Below are 20505 nucleotides of genomic sequence, written 5' to 3'. Positions count from 1 at the left end.
AGACTAGCGTATTGAGGTTGTATCTACCCTCATGCATAAGCCATAGCCAAGTTACACATACTGCACAGAAAACTACATGGAGTGTATTTCAGGGGTTGCTTAAGACAATGAGTTGAAAACTATGAAAAGAGAGGCAACTATATATATTTAATAGTTAAGGAAGAAGCCTCTTGAAACTCGAAAAATGACAAGCTCATCTTGTCATTTCATCCAGCAGGGTAATTCCTCTAGGGAACTCCTAAATATCCTCATGAGGTAATTAAATAAATATCATCATTTCAGACTATTTAGAAGGACCAATTGTGCTTGTAAATGCCTCCACATAGAACAGGGGCCTCCCCTTCATTTTGTAAACTGCTTTGAGCTTTTTTGTTCTTACACTCAAGTCATACATAAACTTTACAAAACAAACAAGTTACCCAATGGGGGGGGGGGCTTTTGAATCTCATTAAAAAAAAAACTGAGGGAATTAGTGATGATGGGAATAATGAAAAGGAAAGCTAGAACAATTTACTGGGAAAATCCCACTCAGTCTTGCAACACAACTGAAGGCTTATAGAAAAAGCACTGTAGCTGTTTTGGCAGAAGGAAAAAATATTTAACACCTGTAGCCAGGGAGCAGGCTGAGGGTTCAACAGGCTGTTCCTCAGTAAGCTGAAAAATCTGGCTGGCTTTTGCCAAGAAAGGGCTGGGGGGGGATTCAGGTGCAGATTCCAACTCCTTCTTTGACACTTTTGGCAGAAGCAGCCTTGAGGAAAAACTCCTGGAGGAGCTTAAAAGAGGAGATAGACTATTTGATGGAAATCTGTGGGATCTCCTCATTTTATGACTTTTAGATCTCCCTTCTGTGTTTGCTATGAGGAAGGGAGTCTTTAATCTCTTTGTCAATGCAGGAGTGTACCCATGAGAGGAAAAACCCCATGGCAGAAAACATGGGCTTTGAGACCAGTGAAATCTGCCCCCTTCATGTCTCTTAGGTAAGGACCCCTGACCGTTAGGTCCAGTTGCAAATGACTCTGGGGTTGCGGCGCTCATCTCGCTTTATTGGCCGAGGGAGCTGGCATACAGCTTCCGGGTCATGTGGCCAGCATGACTAAGCCGCTTCTGGCGAACCAGAGAAGCACACGGAAACGCCATTTACCTTCCCACTGGAGTGGTACCTATTGATCTACTTGCACTTTGACATGCTTTCGAACTGCTAGATTGGCAGGAGCAGGGACCAAGCAATGGGAGCTCACCCTGTCGCAGGGATTCGAACCGCCGACCTTCTGATCGGCAAGCCCTAGGCTCTGTGGTTTAACCCACAGCGCCACCCGCGTCCCTCTGTCTCTTAGGTAGGTGCTTGCATTTGTACTTATGTGTAGAATGCCTTCTAGATTGGGATCTGGTTCTCTTATGACCCCTAGACCTGCGTATAGAGCCTTTAATTTCCTTAGAAATATATATTATTATCCATGACATAAAGTTAGGAAATTCCCTTTTCCTGGGGAAAACCTCAGAAAGGTGTGTGGACTGAGCACAGCTGAGGACCCCACTCATGACACCTGGAGAAGGCAATAGAAATATTCCCTGTGTCTGGGGACTTTCAAAAGAGAACCCTCAGGATCCTGCCCCTCACCCATAGGGGGCTGCAGTGGGAGTGGCAGAATATCAATGAAACATGGCTCAGCAGCCATGACACCAAAAATAAAATAAAACAAAACCTGGTCTCAGCCAACTCCTACAGACAATGAACAACACCAGAAGAAGCAAGAATTAAGGCAAAAGAGAAACAACAAAGGAATTGTTTTCCTCACAGAGAAAAAAAGAACCTGCTAACTTGACCAGAAGTGGCCCCTGGAAGAGGAGGCAAAAGACTCAAAAGGCCCTGCCTGTCTAGCCCAGTGGGAGAAGTCATCCTATTCCCTGAATGTCTTCCAGTCCACTCTGGCAAACCTGGGCTGCTGGATGCTGCCCCAATGATGCCATCAGCAACCCTCATCCATTATCCCACCCGCTGGCTGCCTCCCTTCCTATCCATGTCCCCCCTCCTGTCCTTCCACAACCCCCACCCATCACTCACATTCCACACGGTACTTCTCCATCTCTTGCACTTCAGCAATGGATTCCCGCAAGTCACTGGTGAAGCGCAGTCGGTCCTGCAGGCTGGGGGCATTGAAGATGATCAGGACTTTCCTCTCCCCACCAGGAACAGCGGAGAGCAGTTTAATCCCGAACTGGTAATCTGGGTGGCAGAGAGTGAGATGCCGGGTGACTGTGGGCCCCACTACTCACCCTCCCCTTCAACACGGGTAACTGGCAACACAGAGCTGAGCCCAGGCAAAGGCTTTGCTCCAAGATGGGGAACCAGAACGTCTCCAGCCACAGGCAAAGGCAGGTATGGGGCTGAAGGCACAACATCCGTGTGGATCACTGAGAAGAGCTCAGGGGACTAATCGCGGAGAGAATGGAGAAAAGATGCTGATCTGGGAGAGCTGATAGTATGTTGTGCTGGTTGAGCCCTGGGTTGGTGCAACAACCAGGCTTCTAGGCTCCTGTATCATGACCTATGGTTAAGAGAAACTCACATGAATTCTGGAAGAGCTGCAACTGCATCTCAACAAGAGGGAAGCTCTGGCGGAAACTGTAGGTCACAAGGATCTTCTTCTTCTGGAATATCTTTGTCACCTAAATGGTGTGAGGAGATGCAGTGGGAAAGCAAAGGATCAATGAGGAGTAGAGAGAGCAGTGAGCTAACTGTTCACTAACCCAAGCACAGTGCTCAGAATTACAGTCACCCAATTGGCTGAAACCTGCTTCTTTCCTGAGTTGCAACAGTCTAACCTACAAGTTAAGAACTTATTTGCTCTTATTGCCTGTTCCACCCATAAGGTATTTTCCTATGGATGTTTTCAGAGCAGAGTGGGAGCTCAGAAGAAGCTTGGATGGAAAGCGGCATGGACGTTTAAAACAGATTCATTAATTTAATTTATCCACAGAGTCCTTTTCTTTACTATGTGGTGCTACTGACAAAAACATTTTTTTTTTATTAGTCAGTCTCCTGCATTGAGACAGCCTATTACCTCATGGCAATGGCCATGTGGCATCACAAAAGCACTGCGGGAGAGAACCAGGAGGCAGCAGGCAGACAGGCAAGTATAAAGCACAGCTCAGCAGTCATAGCTTCTTCCAAGAAATCTTGAAGATTTTTGTGACAACTTCACCCAGGCATGTCCAAGCAGGTGCATGGTGAGGCAGCCAAATCTGCTCAAAACAAGCAACTCCATCATCTAACCCTCCCTCCACCACCAAAACCTGGTCTTAGCTCCCTGCCCTGACCTTACCACTAACAAATCGTTGAACAGGAAGACCTCCCTCTGGTGCAGCCCAAGCCTCTGTGGCCGGTTGGGGTCAGGGACCTCATACAGCTGGCAGCAGCAAACCAGGCGCCTGTGGGGCAAAGAGAGAACCTGGGTGGGACAGACAGACAGAAAATGTTAGGAGTGGAGCCAAAAAGAGGGGCAGAAACCTTCAGTAAACCCAAATCCATCTCCTCAGACAGCCTCTTCCCACTCACCGGCTTTTTGCCCACAATCATTCGCTCCACTGCTTGGACCTGAGATACGTGGTCATCATTGGTGCGCAGCTCCCGACTCTGAATTCTCTGGTAAATCCCTACCAGCAGGTCACGGGGAATGTCCTCGCCGTTATCTACCCCTGGTGAAGCAACAACAAAAGAGCAAGTCCATAGGCTGCAGGAAAAGACTAGGCCAGATTTAGTCCCTCTCAAAAGCAAAAGCAGCTCTGTGAAGTGCTTTCCATAGGTTATTCCCATGAGTCTTTGCAACAAAGTAAGCTAATAATATTATTTCATTACTGAAGACAGAGGTTGGAGGAATGAATGACTTATCTAATGCTACTACTAGCCAGGCTTACATCTGCTGGTGCACACAGCCTGATCACTACTGCTTTGGTCTTTCATTTGCACAAGGGGTGTAAACAAACCAGGAAGGTTAGCATTATGACTGAATAAAGGATTGTGGTTTATTTCACCCTAACATGCCAGGTTTAATAAGCCAACAGCAAACCTTGGATCTCTTTTTAGTAAAAGCAATATGGAATGCTTGTGAAACACATACGATCTCTCCCAGAGGCTTCATATAGATGTTGAAAAGCATTAGGGTGAGGATGGAGCCCTGAAGCCCCTTGCAAGTGAGAGCCCAGGGGTCTGAACAGTCACCCCCCAACACCACTTTCTGGACATGGCCCCAGAGGGTAGAATGGAACTACTGCATAATTGTGCCCCCAGCTCCCAAATCCCCTAGATGGTCCAGAAGGATACCATGGTCACTGGTATCAAAAGCTGCTAAGGGATCCAGCAGAACCAGGAAACAGCTTTCAACTCTGTCCCTAGGCCACAGGAGATCATCGACCAGCAGGACCAAGGCGGTTTCAGTTCCATGATGGGGTCTGTTACTATTAATGATTTATTAATCGTTTTCTAAACCATATCATGGTAATGTACAATAAATGAAATTAAGAACAATTAAAAACACAGAAACAGCAAATACATTTAAAATGAAAATAAAACCATAGAAAGCTGACATCCATGGTAAAGACCCATTTATCCAGCTAAGGAAAGCACGTTAGAACAAAAGTGTCTTCAGTTGTTTTCAGAAAGTGCAGCTAACTGGGCATTTGTTGTCTCTCAACAGGAATGCTCTTCCACAGAACAGGAACAGCCACTATATGAAGGAACTAAAAACCCTGCTTTGAGTTACTGGGCACAATCACTTTTAGCCATAGAAACCACTTGAGACTTCAGTGAGAAGGGCTGGATTCAGTTAAGTTGTTGCACTAGCAGAAGCCAGCACAAGGACTCCCGCTAGTGCAATGGCACTTCGCCCCTCTCCTCCCTCCTCAGATCTGCTCAGGAGGGTTGGGAGAACCCCCAGAACAGTGTGCAGGGGGAGTAGAGGGGAGACATTCTGTCTGGCAAGCAAACCTCCTTCTGCTGATGGAATGATCTCCTTAGCATGCTGCTGAATTCCACCTGAGGAGAACTCCCAGACTACAAACGTCTTCCTTTGTGGCACGTGCAAGCCCCCCCAGTACAGATCATATACCTAATTCCTGGACATTTGCATCACAAGTAGCAATCCTTTCCAATTGCTTTCAGGACTCTGAAAAAACAATTATCTGTCTTCAGCCTTAATTAACGATCTTCCAGATCCTGGGTCCTTTCTGATATACTAATGAAGACTTCTTGTTAGAATTATAAAGCTGATGAGTGGAATCAAGTGGGGGAACTGGGTTTACCTGAGACTGACATATTAGTAAAGAGTTTTCGCTCATGAGGAAATGAATTGAATACCCAGATAACCAACATAAATAGGTCAGTATTGGCTTAGAAAATCACAGGGCTTGTGAGGTTGCCCACCTGTCCCAAGCGTGGCCCTACTCTACTGAAAATGAAGGGTAGAAATGGAATTATAGAAAACATCTATGCCAAGACACAACATGTGGACTTACGGGGTCAGAAGTTGAGTGAGCTAAATCCTGAGGATTATTATATCTGTGGTGCTGCAAAAAAGTAAGACTGCACAAACAATAAAGAATAAAGCTTGCTTCCTTCCCTCCATCCATTCCTGGCCCTCCTGTACAATCTGTAAGTGCATGTAAGAGTTTTCCTTTGATCTGAAAGGTGGTCTGTGAGGGAGGTTAAGGTCACCCTCATTTTCTATGCCTTAAAAATACCGCAAGGCACACTAGCAAGATGCACTTTAACTTAGGTTGTGCTTTCTTCTCATTTCAGTAGGAGGGTGGTGGCTGTTCTGCTGAAGTAACCAATCACTGTTTGGTCATCACCACCATCATTATTTTTGTAGCCCATCACTGTCAGTCTAGGGAGAGAAGAGTCAGGAACAGCAGATGCAGCGGATTGCAGAGTAGCAATGAGGGGATGGATGGAGTCTGAGAGGGAAGGAGAGGGGTCAGCCCTCCTTCTCTTCTCCTGTGCATCTGGCCAGATGGTTCGCAGCCCTGCTGGAGCCATGCCTGCTCTCCCGAGGCCCTTCTCCTGCTGCTGCCCCTGCTGAAGGGGCCCTGAGGGCCCCTGGCAGGCGGAGGGAGGCTGTGGGGCTGCAGGGAGGTCCAGAGTGTGTCCCAGAGAGGCCAGCCCTTCAAGAGCAAACAAGGGCCATCCTGCAAGGGGTCCCCTTCCCCCCTTTCCTGGGAGAGCTGGAACTGGCCTTTCAGGGCCCCAACACCTGCGCAGCTGAGGGACTCGCTGCTGCTGCGGGAGTCAGGACAAACCCCAGGGCCCCTTAGCACAAGCGCCCAGTGACTCCTCTGATGAGTCTGCAGAAAGATCCATCTCCAAAAACAAGATTCCTCTTGAGAAATGCCTTTCCACCTGTTCAAGCCTTTTCCCCAGAACATCCAGAAGCCTTCCAGGCTGTAGGCTAGGGGTCCCCAAACTAAGGCCGGTGGGCAGGATAAGGCCCAAGAGACTCGTTTATCTGGCCCGCGCGAACCCCGCCACCCGCTCTTACCGACGCTGCGCTGTGCAGCTGCCCACTTTCGGGTCAGAGGAGCACCAGAAATAGCTTGTGCACATGTGCAAGCATTATTTCCGGTGCACGTCCAGGTTGGAGGAAGCCCGTGCACATGCGCACAAGCTATTTCCAGTGTTTTTCCGACCTGGAAGTGCAATGCAAATAGCGTGTGCGAACGCGTATGGGCACACGTTCCCCTGCCCTCGACGCTGGAGACACCAGCCCAAGGCGTGATAGGTTTGCTGACCCCTGCTGTAGGCCGAAAAACAAAGAACAAAGGGCCCAGAATATGGATGCTGGGAGGAGGGAAAGCAGAGCTCTATGGAGCTGGGAGAAAATGAGAACCCGGTAGGAGTAGCGGAAGGGAGCAGAAAGAGGGTAAGGAACAAACAAACAAAGGAAAAATCCCTTCCAAGTTGGCGTTCCCACCTCTTCTCTTTTGCCGCGCCCAGAGCAGCCAGCAAAACAGCTTGCCAGTGGCTTGCAGGAAGCTGAACTGGAGATAAAGGGGTTGTCCTGTGCCAGGTATAGTCTCCAAAGAGTTCACTTCCTGCCAGTGGTGAAATGAAACTGGGATGACTTCTGGGATTTTCCTGTCCCTGGAAAATTGGGACACTTGGAATGTATGCTACAGATCTCTGGCTTCTGAGATTTTAGCAGGCATTGTTCATGCACCTGCAAGCTGCCTTTTTAGCCACAATGGCAAGAAACCTGTTGGGTTTAAAACACACATATGCGCGCGCGCGCACACACACACACACACACACACACACGGCTTTTGGGAAGCTGCATTTTATGCTTGACACATTTTGTGCTTTCCCTGAACTCCCAGGGAAGTAGGGGACTCCTTTGGGATTCCAACCATGTGATCATGAGGAGCCAAGCGTAAGAGACAACACCAGAAAGGATCATTTGAGTGCTGTTCTTGCTTACCTCGCAAATTTTTGATGAAGTCATCCAGCTTCATCTTCCTCTCTGCCTTGACACTGGGGCTGTACATGTCGGTATTAAGGAGGATGATGGCAAAAGCCAAGATGAAGATAGTGTCTGGATTCCGGAACTGGCGCACCAAGGGGGCATTGCACACACAGTAGCGCTGGCTGAAACGAAATGCGGTGGAAGTCAAGGCGAAAAGAAAGCAACCATCAGCACAAAAGGCCAGAGGAAGCAAAGAGTCAGAAGCAGCTCAAGAGATTTTGCTGCTGAAGGTGAGTGGTTTCCTTGGGGTTTAACCGTCAATCCCTCTTCCCAGTGAACTCTGGAAACTGAGCTCTGTGAGGGATATGGGGGTCCCAGGATCCTACAAGTGGGATACTACTTCACATGTATGGTGTAGAGGGGGGTTTTAGAGGACTGAAAGTAAAAGCCATTATCTAACCATTCTGGGTTCTAAATTAAACCCCCCCCAAAAAAATGTATAATTCATACTGAGGCAGGAAGTTCTAAAATTAAAGGGGTTCATTGGCTCTCTTATTCTATTTTCAAATTATAAATATGTATGAAAATTCCACATCCCATTATGGAAGAATACAACTCACAGCTACTACATTCATTTACAGGCAGCCTTCTAGTCATATAAATAGCAGGGTTGCACACTCTAAGCTGGATTAATCAACAGATTCATTACCAAAGGATTAAGCTGATTTACTGGAGCCCAATTTTAAAATCGATGAAGCTGAAAATTAAAAGACATTCTTTGTTTTTTGAGGTTGTTTTGGTGCTGGTGCATTACTATAATATGGAACAAAAAAAGAAAAATGTGGCCTTTTCTTCTAACAATTAACAGTAGCTTTTCTTTATTAAAACACAAGTTCTCTCACATTCTCTTCAATATCACAATTCAAAAACTCATATTACAAATGTTTTGTAACAGGCTAATGTATGTACCGTATTTTTCGTCCCATAGGATGCTCCGCCCCATAGGACGCACCTAGTTTTTTTGGGGGGAAATAAAGGAAAAAAATTTTTCCTTTATTTCCCCCCCCAAAACCAGGTCGGGGAACAGCAGGATGGCGGCGCTGCACCTCCCTGCTGTCCCCCAAGCTTGTGGGGCTGGCCAATGTCTGCCCGGCGTGCGGGGCGCTCTGCTTCAGGACGCCTCGCACGCCGGGCAGCAGGCTGCTATCCGCAGCCTAGGGAGCCCTGCAGGAACTCCCGCGGGCTCCCCAGGCTTGCTGATAGCTTCCTGAAGCCTGGAGAGCGAGAGGGGTCAGTGCGCACCGACCCCTCTCGCTCTCCAAGCTTCAGTGAAAGCCTGCATTCGCCCCATAGGACGCACACAGATTTCCCCTTCATTTTTGGAGGGGAAAAAGTACGTCCTATAGGGCGAAAAATACAGTGACTATGAGCAGGTAATTCACTGATGAATCTATTTAGAGACATAGGTTGGATCCAGACTGAGTTAGTTGCACTTGGTTTCCAATGAAATAAATGGGACTTAAGTCACAACTAATTTGTCCCATTTTTCAATGGGTACCAAATTCAGTTACTTAGGGCTTATCCACGTTTCAGTTTGTGTTGTGATTACTAGGGACAGGTCCGTGATTTGCAAAGATGCTATTTCTATTTCAGACAGTCCCTATAGTCAATGATACATGAAACTTTAAGGAACGGCAAAAAGATCTATCTAAGTTTATTTGGCAGGGGAGAAAACCCAGGATAAAACATAAGATTATGATTGATAACAAAGAGAGAGGTGGTTTCGCCCTCCCTGACTTACAATTGTATTCTGACACATCATGTTTATGTTGGTTGAAATAATGGATTTTACTAAAAGACAGTTATTTGCTGGATCTGGAAGGGCATGACCTAAAATTGGGATAGCGTGAGTGTCTGTGGTACAGGAAGGCTAGAATATATAAGAGCTTCTCAAATCATATAATCGGAAAAAAATCTTTATAGGGTATGGGGAAAATACAAAAACCTATTAGAAAGAAAAACACCAATGTGGTTGTCACCAATGGAAGCTCTGGCACGGAAAAAAAATAACACAGAGACAAATTGGAATACATATAGAGACTTGCTAACTGTTACCAGGGAGGAATATAAATTGAAACAGTGATGAGAGGTAAAAGATCAAGTGACAGATTGGTTAAGTTACCATCAATTGCATGCAACTTTTAAGTTAGACAAAAAATATGGATTTGCAGGACAGTTTGAAAAGGTGGTATTAGGATCCAGGGTCAAGTCCTTAAATGCTACTCAGTCAGATTTACAGCCTACCCACTTTGGCCAATGCTCTGCAGTCTTAACAGACAATGGGGTGAAAGAGGGCACCTCTTGCTTGCCCACTATGTGCTGCTTTGTCAGACTCATAAGCGCATGTACAGCCACACATATATTCCCTGTCCGCTCTTTCTTGCAGCAGATGGATGGAGTGGGTGGGATACATGCTAACGGAGATGTATGCGCACATATGACCAATCAAAACAACAGCTTTTAAATGTTGTAGAAAGGGATCTAATTAAGCTAGAAACTTACTCCAGCTCCACATAAGTCAAAATTTATATACCAGAGTCAGCACATAAACCTGCCCATTTAAGTGTTGAATGGTTTATTTAGCTATCCTTCAAACTCTAGTGTTTTTCCTCTTGCTCATAGTTTATTTCAACAAAAACAAATTCAGTGTTCCATCTAAATATATATAGGAATCGTTGCTAACAGTAAAAAAATTATTTACATGCCCCTTGGTCCAGGATAATTCAGGAACTATATGTTGTAGCATCACAGTACAATCTCACTCTTACTGCAGTGATTAACCAAAGATATTCTGGGACAGAACCACACGCTCCTCATTGCCCATGGCTCATTGATCTCTAGGCCAGGCTTCCTCAACCTGGTGCTCACCAGGTGGGGTGTTGGACTCCCAGTAGCCAACATGGTGAGAGCCAAAGGATGGAGCTGTGCTGCTCTAGACTAGGTCAAGAAGGAAACCTTGGAAAGATGGCGGCACCTCCAACTTACCTGAAGGCCTCAACGAGGCGCTCCACTTTCTGTGCCTCACCTTGCACCCGAATGTGAGACTGGAACTTTCGCAAGGCATCATCCAAGTCCATGTTGGAGAAGTCCATCTCATCTACCACACAGCTGTAAGGCAAGAGAAGACAGGACAGTGACACACAGCAGCAAGGGCGGGGGGGAGATATGTTGGCCTGACATGTGTCAGTCCCCAGCATCTAGGGATTCCTGTCCCAAACCCTGGAGCACCATTGCTAGAGAGATGGCTTATGACTTTGTGTAAGGTTGCTTACGGTGTTTCTACCACTTCTCTCTCTTTTAAAAATGTAACTGTGAGCCTTGGGGAACAGGATGAGCTATAAAAGTTAAAACCGTGGTGAGGGGGAGGGGGAAGGAATCAAGCAGAACTCCTTACTCCAGTACGTCCCGGTTGAACTGCTTCTGCCGGTTGCCAAGAAATTCACCAATCATCTGCCGGCTCAGCCCTTTCCGCTCCAGGATAAAGCGTGCCACGCCAACCGGTGTGTCTGACAGGAAGCCTCTCTCAATCAAATACTGGATTCCCTTCTCTGGTTTCCTGCCGGTGGGATGAGAAGGAGCCTTTATGCACACCTGGAACCATTTTCACCTGGAGCCCACTTCCCCCAGCTCAGTTATACAGGGCAGAACACCTATTTCATCATCATCATCATCACCACCATCATAGTTTATATACCGCCCTATACCTGAAGGTCTCAGGGCAGTTCACAGAAAAGATCACAACATATATAATCAGAATAAAAACAACAACCCAATAACCCCCCCCCCCAAAAAAAAGAGCCACATTTTAAAAAGGTATAGGATGTCAAACAGATCAACCAGAGGCCTGGTTAAAAAGGAACATTTTTGCCTGGCGCCTAAAGGTGTGTAATGAAGGAGCCAGGCGAACTTCCCTGGGGAGAGCATTCCACAGACGGGGAACCACTACAGAGAAGGCCCCGTTCTCATGTTGCCACCCTCTGGACCTCTTGAGGAAGAGGCACACAAAGGAGAGCCTCAGAAGAAGATATCTGGGTCCGGGTGGGGTAGGGGAGCTTTGCCAGGGGACCTAAACCCACATGTTCCAGGCAGAGGACAGGACTGCAGAAAGGACCCGGCCTGGTATGGTTTCTATATGCGCTTACCTGGAGTGGGGTGAGGACGGAAACAGGTGAGGGAAGACGACTAAATTACCTAATGTGTCTTGTATTTACTGCTTTTAGTCAACGGCTTTTGCAGACTACTTAACGGCTCTTTTCTCCATTTGATTCCACTTCAGCCTTCACATTGCCATTTGGTTATGTGCACAAGCCCAAGGCTGGTATAAGTTAAACAATGGCTATTATAAATGACCCAGTAAATACATCTGCAAACTAGGCTGGTGCAAGCTGTTTCCTTGTTCCAAGAGACAGCACCACAAAATCTGAGAGATGCAGCCCAGGGTCCTTACTGATGTTGCAAAAAATCATGGGAAGCAACTCTCAGGTGGTCTTCTGCTTCACTAGCACCCTTAAATACACCTCACCCTGCTCCCAAGGATAAGGACAGAATGCATGGTGTTAACTAGGTTTTATTCAGAGTAGACATATGGAAATTGACAGACCTAAATGAGTTATCTTCTTTAATTTCAATGGGTCTACGCTGAATGAAACTTAGTTGAATACCAGGAAATGTGTTCTCGCTTAATTCAACAGCTGATACGCAAGTATGAAGGAAACCACATTGTGAAGACAATGGTTACATTTGCACTCCCTTGACAGGAGCTGTTTGTTCCCGGGTCAATGCAGGTAAGAAATGTTTGCAGCAGCAGACACCCCAGATTGCTGGAAGAGGCTAACATCACATTCCTACAGCAAGTTGCCCCATGGCCAAGACATGGTAATGGATAATCACCGTGGGGACCACTTAACTCCAACAGTGGAGCATGCAGCTTTGAACACCACTTGGCTTGGTGGAAAACTATGTCCCTTTTCCTTCCGCCTTGCATAGACCAAGAGGCTCCAAGTCTGAGTCCTTGCTGATCCTGATAGCTGGGCTGCCATTTCTACAGACCATGGCTAACTCCTACCATGGAGTCACATAATGCTCCCCTTTTCCTTAAAGAAAATGTTCAACCCAATCCCCCACAGGGGAGGAAGGAGACTGAATGTGATTTAGTTGATTTGGGGCACTAACTTTGCCTCTGGCAGCAAAAGGGTGAAAAGGCTAAGGCCAACTTTGGTGCAGGGGTGGGTGCAAATTAAGTAAGTCACAAAGTTGGTCTTAAAAACTCTCCACTGGCTGGGAGCAGATGCAGCAGAATGGTCTACATACAGTCTTTAGGAGGTACATATAGGAGGTACCATTTTTGAATGTTCCCTCATGAAACACACATAATTTCTCTTTAAGTAAACAAGAACCATTTTCAGGGAGTTTTACCAGAGAATTGGTTTTTTAAAACCAAAATTTCCTCTCCTGCAGTCTGAAATGGCACTGTCCACCATCTTGTTCTGTCACATGCTTAGGTTCAAGTTTCAGTACTGAATTCTTCCAGTGGCCACAAGATGTAGGCCATACTGTTCCCCATCAACCATGTCTCCCCGCACCCCAATAAATATGGAAAAGAGGCAAAAAGAGGTCATGGGGCCTGTTTGTGTGTTGGGATACAACTTAACATCTGGGTCCCAAAGAGAAAAGTTTTTCTCAGCCTCATTTTGGTTTACCAAATAGCATAAGCAATGAGGGAAGTGTTAATTATGAGGTATTGATACGGCACAAAAGTTGCTCTAGATGTGCTGGAGAGCAGATGCCCCCAATGGATGATATTGGACCACGGTGCAGATCTCTCCAGAAATGAGCACCTGCAATGGCAAGTCCCATGAAGCAAGCTCTGGCACTCATGCCAACGCAGCAAATTCTGAGCCATGATTAAAAGCAGCAAAGTGGGAGGAGGCAACTGGATTTGACTTGACAGGGCAGTCACATGAGAAGTTCCTGCTCATTACAATGGGGCTCCCAGCAGAGAACGCCCTGATGGACAGCAATCTACCTCGACTAATGGGGGAGAGGGGGTGTTACCATTCTGGGTTTTCTGTTTCCAGTACCAAAGCATATTGAGTGGGCCTCATTCTAATCCCTCTTCTGCCAGGCAAACCATCTGCAAATGAGCAGGGTTTGTCTCCCAGGGAGGGAGGGTATGCAGCTCCCTCAGCTTGGCACTTTGCCCCAAGGATTCAACGTGAGTCATGACTCCAGCTGGTTAATATGTTGTGATGGCTGCCTCCCAGCCCTGAAGAGCCTGCCTCCTGCCAGTGGAACAGATGCTGTCTTGCTCAGTAGCAATTAAATTACCAAGAGCAACAGGAAGCCAAGATCTGAGCCTTCCCCGCCCCCTTCCTTGGCCCAGAAGACCAGTGTGCGCTGCAGGGAGTTATCAACCAGTTGGGATAGGTGGAAAGGAAGTGGGCTGGGACCAAGGGGGCACAGGAAGGCTATTAGGCTGCCCCCTTTCTACTGGCTGTGTTACAAGTGCCTTTAATAACAGCCTGACATGCAGAAATGTAAGCATGTGGAAGTTTTCCCCATCACTTAGTTCCATGACAGGAGGTGGGGAAAGTTTCACCTGCTTACATTTCTGTATGTCAGCCTGTTATTTGGTGGAGCACCTCTGCCCAGCACCGTGGGCAACACAAACAGGAGGGGTCCTGCTTGCAGCTCCACCACGGAGTGCAGTTCAGTGTGGAGACCTGCAGCAAGGCCTTCTCTATGGTGGCACCTGTTATGGAACTCCCTCCCAACCTTAGAAGCAACAATGGCTCCAGCCTTTCCTGTGCCTTTGAATGTTTACTTTGATTCTTTCTTCCACATTGATTGTCATCATTTAATTATTCGTGTTTAAATTGCATTATGATGATGGGGCATTTAAAAAATATTGTTTTGTTAATAAATGGAAACTAATTTGTGAGGAAAACCAGTATATAAAAGCTTTAAGGTGAATAAATAAAGGCACAGAAACATGGCCAATAAAAAAGGAGGGTAATGCTAGGCAGAAATAGACAAAATGGAGCAAAAGCCTTCCTGGGGAGTGAGGTGTCACAGGGAGGTGGCTCATAGTTACAACATAGATTTTTGCAAAACAGGAATTTCAACCGGATTTCAGCAGCTGAACTCCCCAGTCTCTAAACTGACCCCAAATTTTCTGCCTGGGCGTCTCTACCAATATTCAAGCACCTGGCCTGGCAGTCCAAAAGTCAGCAGCAACTAATCAGTCTCTCTCCTCCTTCAACTGCCTGTTTCTGCCAAATATTGTTTGGGTTCAGCCTGTTAGCTGAGCCTGGAAGGAGAGGAGACAACACACAAAGAGAAACCATCCTCAGTTAGAGGAACTGTGCCATCTTGATGCTTGCACATTGTGATTGCCCAGCAATTTCATCGAAGTTATTATTGTCAAGTCCATGCACACTGTTCCCCTCAAACATCCAAATTCTGCAAGCAGGAAACCCCAAACCACATGACCAATATGAGTTATTCAGTGTAAGCCTATCTGTTCACATTTGAATCTTAAGTTGCTTCCGATTATTATTTTGGCAAAACACAAAAAGGGGAAGCCAGAGGGGAAGGGGTGGAACAAAAACCATGGCAACTAGGAAGTACTGAGAAATTGTTGATGCCCCACAGTAAATGATGTGCTTGAGCAACCCCACAACACCCCCCCCCCCAGGGTGAAACAGAATATCCAGAGATCTGGTCATTTCCCCCACTGCCTGGCTGTATGTCCTGCTTGCTCAGGGTGTGGGTCAGCTCATGAAGGAAAGGGCTATCAATGGCGACTAGTCATGGTGGCTTTGTTCTACCTTAACTGTCAGAGGCAACAAGCCTCCGAATATCAGTTGCTGGGAATCACAAGTGGGGAGAAAGCACTGTTGACGGCAGGTCCTACTTGCAAGCTGCCCACAGGCCACTTTGGGTACAGGCATCGTTCCTCCACTTGCACGCATTCTACTCGTGTTTGGCTGCATATACCTGCAGCACCGGGGGTGGGGGGAGAATAGAAAAATACCAGGAATGGCGGGAAAGAACTGGAGAGTCCTCATGGCTCATGAGGAGACCCTCCCCGGAGCCTGAAGAGGAAGCCCCAGAGACCGGAGGCACAGCAGGGTTTTGTTTAGGCTGCTCCGCCTGCCCGCCTAACAGCTGACGTGCGGGGTAGTATCACCGCTGCCGCCGCTTTCCCTCATGCTTTCTCTCATGTCCTCCAGCTGGCCGCAGACTTTCAACTCTAGTTGAAGAGAGAGTTGTGTGGAAAGAGTGCGGGAGACAGAGCTGTAGAGCAGGGGGAAATAGGCCCAACAGAGCCTTCTCCGTAATAAGCTCACTGCTTCCTTGTAAGGCCCAATGCTTCCCTCCAAAATGGCTACCCTTCTACTACTGAAACTTCCATGGGCACCTCCCTCCCCATGACTCCACCCAAGCATCTCATACTTGTTGAAGAGATTGAGGCCGATGCGGTATTGGCGACGCTGCACAACATCGTTGTTGAAGGCAGGAGAGTCCCAGCTGTGCCGCGTCTCCCGCTGGTAGGTCTGTTTGCAGGGCCCCCCGGGAGCCGAAGAGGCAGCTGGGGCAGGCGGGGGAGGGTCGCGCAGGCTGTCGCGGGAGGAGGAGCCCGAGCTGCAGTTGATGGTCTCGTTGGAGTTGGTGGTGCTGTTGAGGCTGTCGTTGTCCCCATCAGAGTTGTCCGGCGGTGGAGGTGGGGGCAGGCGCCCAGGGACTTGAGGGGGCGGTATTGGCAGAGGTGGGGGTGGCTGGTTTTGTTCAGGGTGATAATGCCGGTGTGGGTGTGGGGAACGGGTGGGTCCGCCAGCATGCTTGAGGGTGCCATGGGGACTGCAACCATCTTGCTCAAATATGAGACCCCTATTGAGAGAACCTCGATCGGAGCGGTCGCTTAGATCCACTGAGCTGTCGCTGGGAGGCTCGATGGTGAGCAACGGGAGATGGGCCCCGCGTAGTCGATAGTCCCTGCATTCCATACAAGGCGTGCTGCGTCGGCTGCCACCGTTCTCGCGGCTGTCCTCTCGCTGTGGCCCACCCCAGTACTCTGGCCGTGGTGGTGGTGGGATTGGCATGGTGGTGGGCTCAGGTGGGTCAGTGCTGGGTGGGCGCTCCAGAGAGATGGGCGATGTGGGAGCTCCTTCATCCAGGTACAGCGTTACATCACTGAACGAGGTGGCAGCACTGTCCCCTTGCTGCTCCTTGGACTCACTCTTTTCCAAGGAAGGTCCGTCAGCCCCTCCCTCCTGTCCCAGTGGGTGGCAGTTCAACGCTTCGTCAATCGACTCTGCCAAAGACTTCACCTGTTGGAAGGCACAGAAGGAAGTTAGCCAGGAGGGATTATACTCAGGGCTTTATAAGAAGAAAATGGGGGAGGGGAAGGAATGGAACCAAAAATTGTTGCATCAAGGAAATCCACCTTCTGTGCACTATACAAATTAAGCATCTATTCAAAAATCAAATCACACTTTGAATAATCTTTTACAAAGCATGCTACAATTGCAGGAGGCCAAGTGCAGTATTCTATCATCGCACAGGACATGTAGTATTGTAGAAAAATAGAAGTTTATCCATTTATCAAAATCAGTTAAAGACAACAAAGGAAACACAATACACGATTTCATATGCAGGCTGCGGTTTGGGGCTCTACCACGCCAGAACCTTTGAGCACTGCTGAGGGACTGCTTTCTATGCCATGGGAGGGAAAAGGAATTAAAATGTGAGTTCTACAGAAGTGTTTAATACAGCATCATATTATCCAGCAATGCTGGATAATGGCTTTGGCCATGAACCTACTATAATGTATAAAAGAAAAACAATATGAAAAGAAACCAATAATTAAAGTCCCTTCCCTTTTTCAGGGAACAGAAGCTAACTAAGAGGAAATCCTCCACCTAATTCCCCCAGCTGTACTGAGATGCAAAAAGTGCAAGGAGGAGAGTTTTAATCAAAGGCAAATAGACCTAAACATCCTTAATAGTGCTGTTCCATAGTGAACAGGCAAATGGTTAAATCATCCTCTAATACCAACACCATACCGCAAATCAGATCTAAAAAAAAATGAAGGATATTGCAGAAAACATTGGGAAGCAACAGTATTACAGCAGAAAGAAAACACCAGCACAGAAAATGTAAGTGTTTAAATATTAGTTGCATCCTCTACAGATTTTGCATTGGGGTTTTTTCTTAGGATACCTTTTTGGAGTCAAAAGCAGGATACAAGACTTCCTAATAAAATTAACCCAAACTAGCAAGCGACCAAAGCCTGCTTTCAGAGTTACAATCCAAGAGAACCCAAGAAGTTCAGAGCAGATTCACTCCTTACACACCCAGAATCCTCTTTTACCCCAAACATGCATTTGGGGACCCATTTCTTAATCTTTGCAGGGTGGTAGTTGTGACCAACCTTAGGTCAGACCACAACACATTAGTGGGTCCCGACCCAACAGTCGAAGACCAGTGGCTATACCACCTGCATGTCTTTCCTTGTATCTCTCTTTTTCCTTTCAATGAAAACTGAGTGCGTTTGGCATTGTAGAGTTGGAAGGGCCCCCAAGGGCCATCTAGTCCAACCTCCTTCAATGCAGGAAACTGAACTAAAGCATCAATGGCCACCTCTGCATAAAAACCTCCAGTGAAGGGGAACCTACCACCTTCCAAGGGAGCCTGTCTCACTGTCAAACAGAAAGTTTTCCCTGATGTTTAGTTAGAATCACCTTTCACGTAAATGGAAGCCACCAGATTTGTTTAAAACTTGTTATTGGATCCCGGGAAGCTGAATTCACAATGGTGGTAGGGCAACAGAGGGGATTTGTGAAGGGCTGAAGAAAGTCCATGGGGCAGGGAGGGGGGAGCTTGAGGTCATGACTAAGCAAAGGAACCAAGAGAACAGCCAAAGGGGTTGTTGAAAGGTCTTCGCTGGGCAAAGGAAAAGGCAAGGGTGGTGTACAGTTTGGCACAGCCTACCTGCTTGGAGAAGGAGTCCTCTAGCTCAGTGATGTCATTGCAAAAGCCTCCAGAAGAGGAATGCAGGGAGCTGCCATCCAAGCCAGCCCGACAGGAGCCACCGTAGGGTAGGCCACGGTCCAGCAGATGAGGTCGAGCACCAGCCATGGTCCCCTCATCCAGTGAGGCTGGCTTGCCTTCAAAGTAAGGGGCATTCTGGGCCTTGTCGAACTCCTCAAAGGAGTACTGCATTCGCATGTTGGAGAGGATAATGCGCCGGGACATGCGGCTCTCAGACGCCGAGCTTCGCAGACGCTCAAACTTCTTGTTCATGCGATATTGCCGAAAGGCTGTTTGGATGGTGCGAGCTGCTCGTCGGCTCAGGAAATAGCCCCCATACTTCCGCTCCAGCATCTCCACCTGCAGTAGGCAACAGAGGAACAGTGGTGGTGGTGAGCGCAGGGATTAAGGCAAGGGAGTGGGGGAAATAATTTGGATTAAACAATGAGTTCTATGGAAAAGAGAGATGTGCAGCTTGGGAGAGACCTCATCAGCAAAGGAGGGGGCAGGATTCTAGAGGACCATGGGCAAGATGCCACAGCAAAGGACAGCGCTTTCACTTTCATCCCCTAGAACATATGAATCAGCCTCCTGCTGAGTCAGACTACTGGGCCATCTCTTGTCTAGGGGAACCTGTGGCCCTCCAGATATTGTTGGACTCCAAATCCAGCTGGCCCCAGCCAGCATGCCAATGGCCAGGGATAATGGGCGATATATTCCAGCAACACTTGGAGGCCTACGAGAAGAGCAAAGGCTTGCAATGGCCTCAACTTTCCTGACTGCACTGTGTCAAGTGAGAATGGCAGCAGAAGCTGGTCTAGTTGGCCTCAGTAGGCCTCTGGCTCTCATTTCTGAAATCATCTGGCCCTAATCATGGAGACAAGTGGCACACATTAGATTGCCTTGGGCTTCTTGCTATAGTTGGGGTTCCTGGCCTTATAAAATGTGCACGCTGAAGACACCGATTACCTTTTTGTCCTGGAGGTCTGTCGAGAGCTCATAGCTGTCTGACAGTGCCTTGGAACGCTTGCTCTCTTCCTCTTCCTGCTTTCTCAGCGCCACACTGGCTGGCTGCAGCCGAGCACGCTGAGCCCACGGAATGCCTGGTGATGGAGTGTGACAGACAGAGGAGGACGATGAAGAGGGTGCCAAATCGTAGTGCTCAATCTTGGTCACCTCAGGGGTACAACGATATGGAGGCTGACTGCCCAGGCTGTCCACTATAATAGTGCCTGCCTCACTTCCAGGCGGGTCTCCTTCCACGCTGAAGAAAAAAGGAAGAGAGATTCAGCAAACACTGTGGAAGACTGGGAAAGAAGAGAAGCCATGCTAGGTTTGAGAAAGGCCTAGGTAGGTTTTATCTGGGCCTCTGGATGCCTTGCTTTCTTCCTATATCCAAGGCCGACCTTACCAGGAGGCAGAGTGAGGCATCTGCTCAGAAGGCAAATGCTGAGCCACCTAAGCTCGCTTGCTGCCTCCAGGTCAGGGGAGAATGCTGCCCCACTGCCAGTATCAAAGTCAGATGCAATTGCTAGTCTGGTTTTCTTTATATGCAGTGGTTGTTGGAGGGCAGGCAGGGCAGGGATGCCATCTTGTCTTTTGCCTCAGGCAGCCACATTTATCTGGCTGGCCCTGACCCACCTCTGAAATGGCGACCTCTGTGGTGCCAGCCTGCAGCCCCAGCACTGTCAGAGAGAGAGAGAGAAGGTGGCAGTAGTAGTCCTGGCTGGTAGCTAGCTGCCCATTTAAAAAGGGAGCAGAGGAAGCAGAAAGGGAACTATGCCATGGAATCGTGTAATATAGTTCCTTTCCTATTTTGCCTCAGATCCTTTTTTAAAATGGCATTATTTAAATGCTGTTGGCCGATGTGGTCTCTTATCAAAACCACCAAGTTGGATTTTAAAATGCATTTACTCCCCTCTGATTGCCCTTTAAAATCTGAGCAGTAGCTCTGCAC

The 20505-nt window shown here is 47.7% G+C and overlaps 1 protein-coding gene across 12 annotated transcripts in view; it reads right to left on the bottom strand.

Moving 5' to 3' along the window:
- IQSEC2 (IQ motif and Sec7 domain ArfGEF 2) overlaps positions 1-20505 on the bottom strand; it is a 160872-nt gene that overhangs the window by 9470 nt on the left and 130897 nt on the right. For all 12 annotated transcript variants that reach the window (XM_079958638.1, XM_079958642.1, XM_079958643.1 and 9 more), the window contains 10 exons: positions 19518-19812; positions 18510-18908; positions 15972-16846; positions 10909-11070; positions 10500-10622; positions 7470-7636; positions 3557-3696; positions 3324-3449; positions 2568-2667; positions 2063-2224 (listed from right to left, as the gene is read on the bottom strand). In XM_079958638.1, coding sequence (XP_079814764.1) covers positions 2063-2224; positions 2568-2667; positions 3324-3449; positions 3557-3696; positions 7470-7636; positions 10500-10622; positions 10909-11070; positions 15972-16846; positions 18510-18908; positions 19518-19812 — 2549 coding nt within the window. The remainder of the gene's footprint in view (positions 1-2062; positions 2225-2567; positions 2668-3323; positions 3450-3556; positions 3697-7469; positions 7637-10499; positions 10623-10908; positions 11071-15971; positions 16847-18509; positions 18909-19517; positions 19813-20505) is intronic.

This window comes from Podarcis cretensis, assembly GCF_951804945.1.
Source record: "Podarcis cretensis genome assembly, chromosome: 17".
In the NCBI taxonomy this organism is placed as follows: Eukaryota; Metazoa; Chordata; class Lepidosauria; order Squamata; family Lacertidae; genus Podarcis; species Podarcis cretensis.
This window is presented reverse-complemented; position numbering and strand designations above follow the sequence as displayed.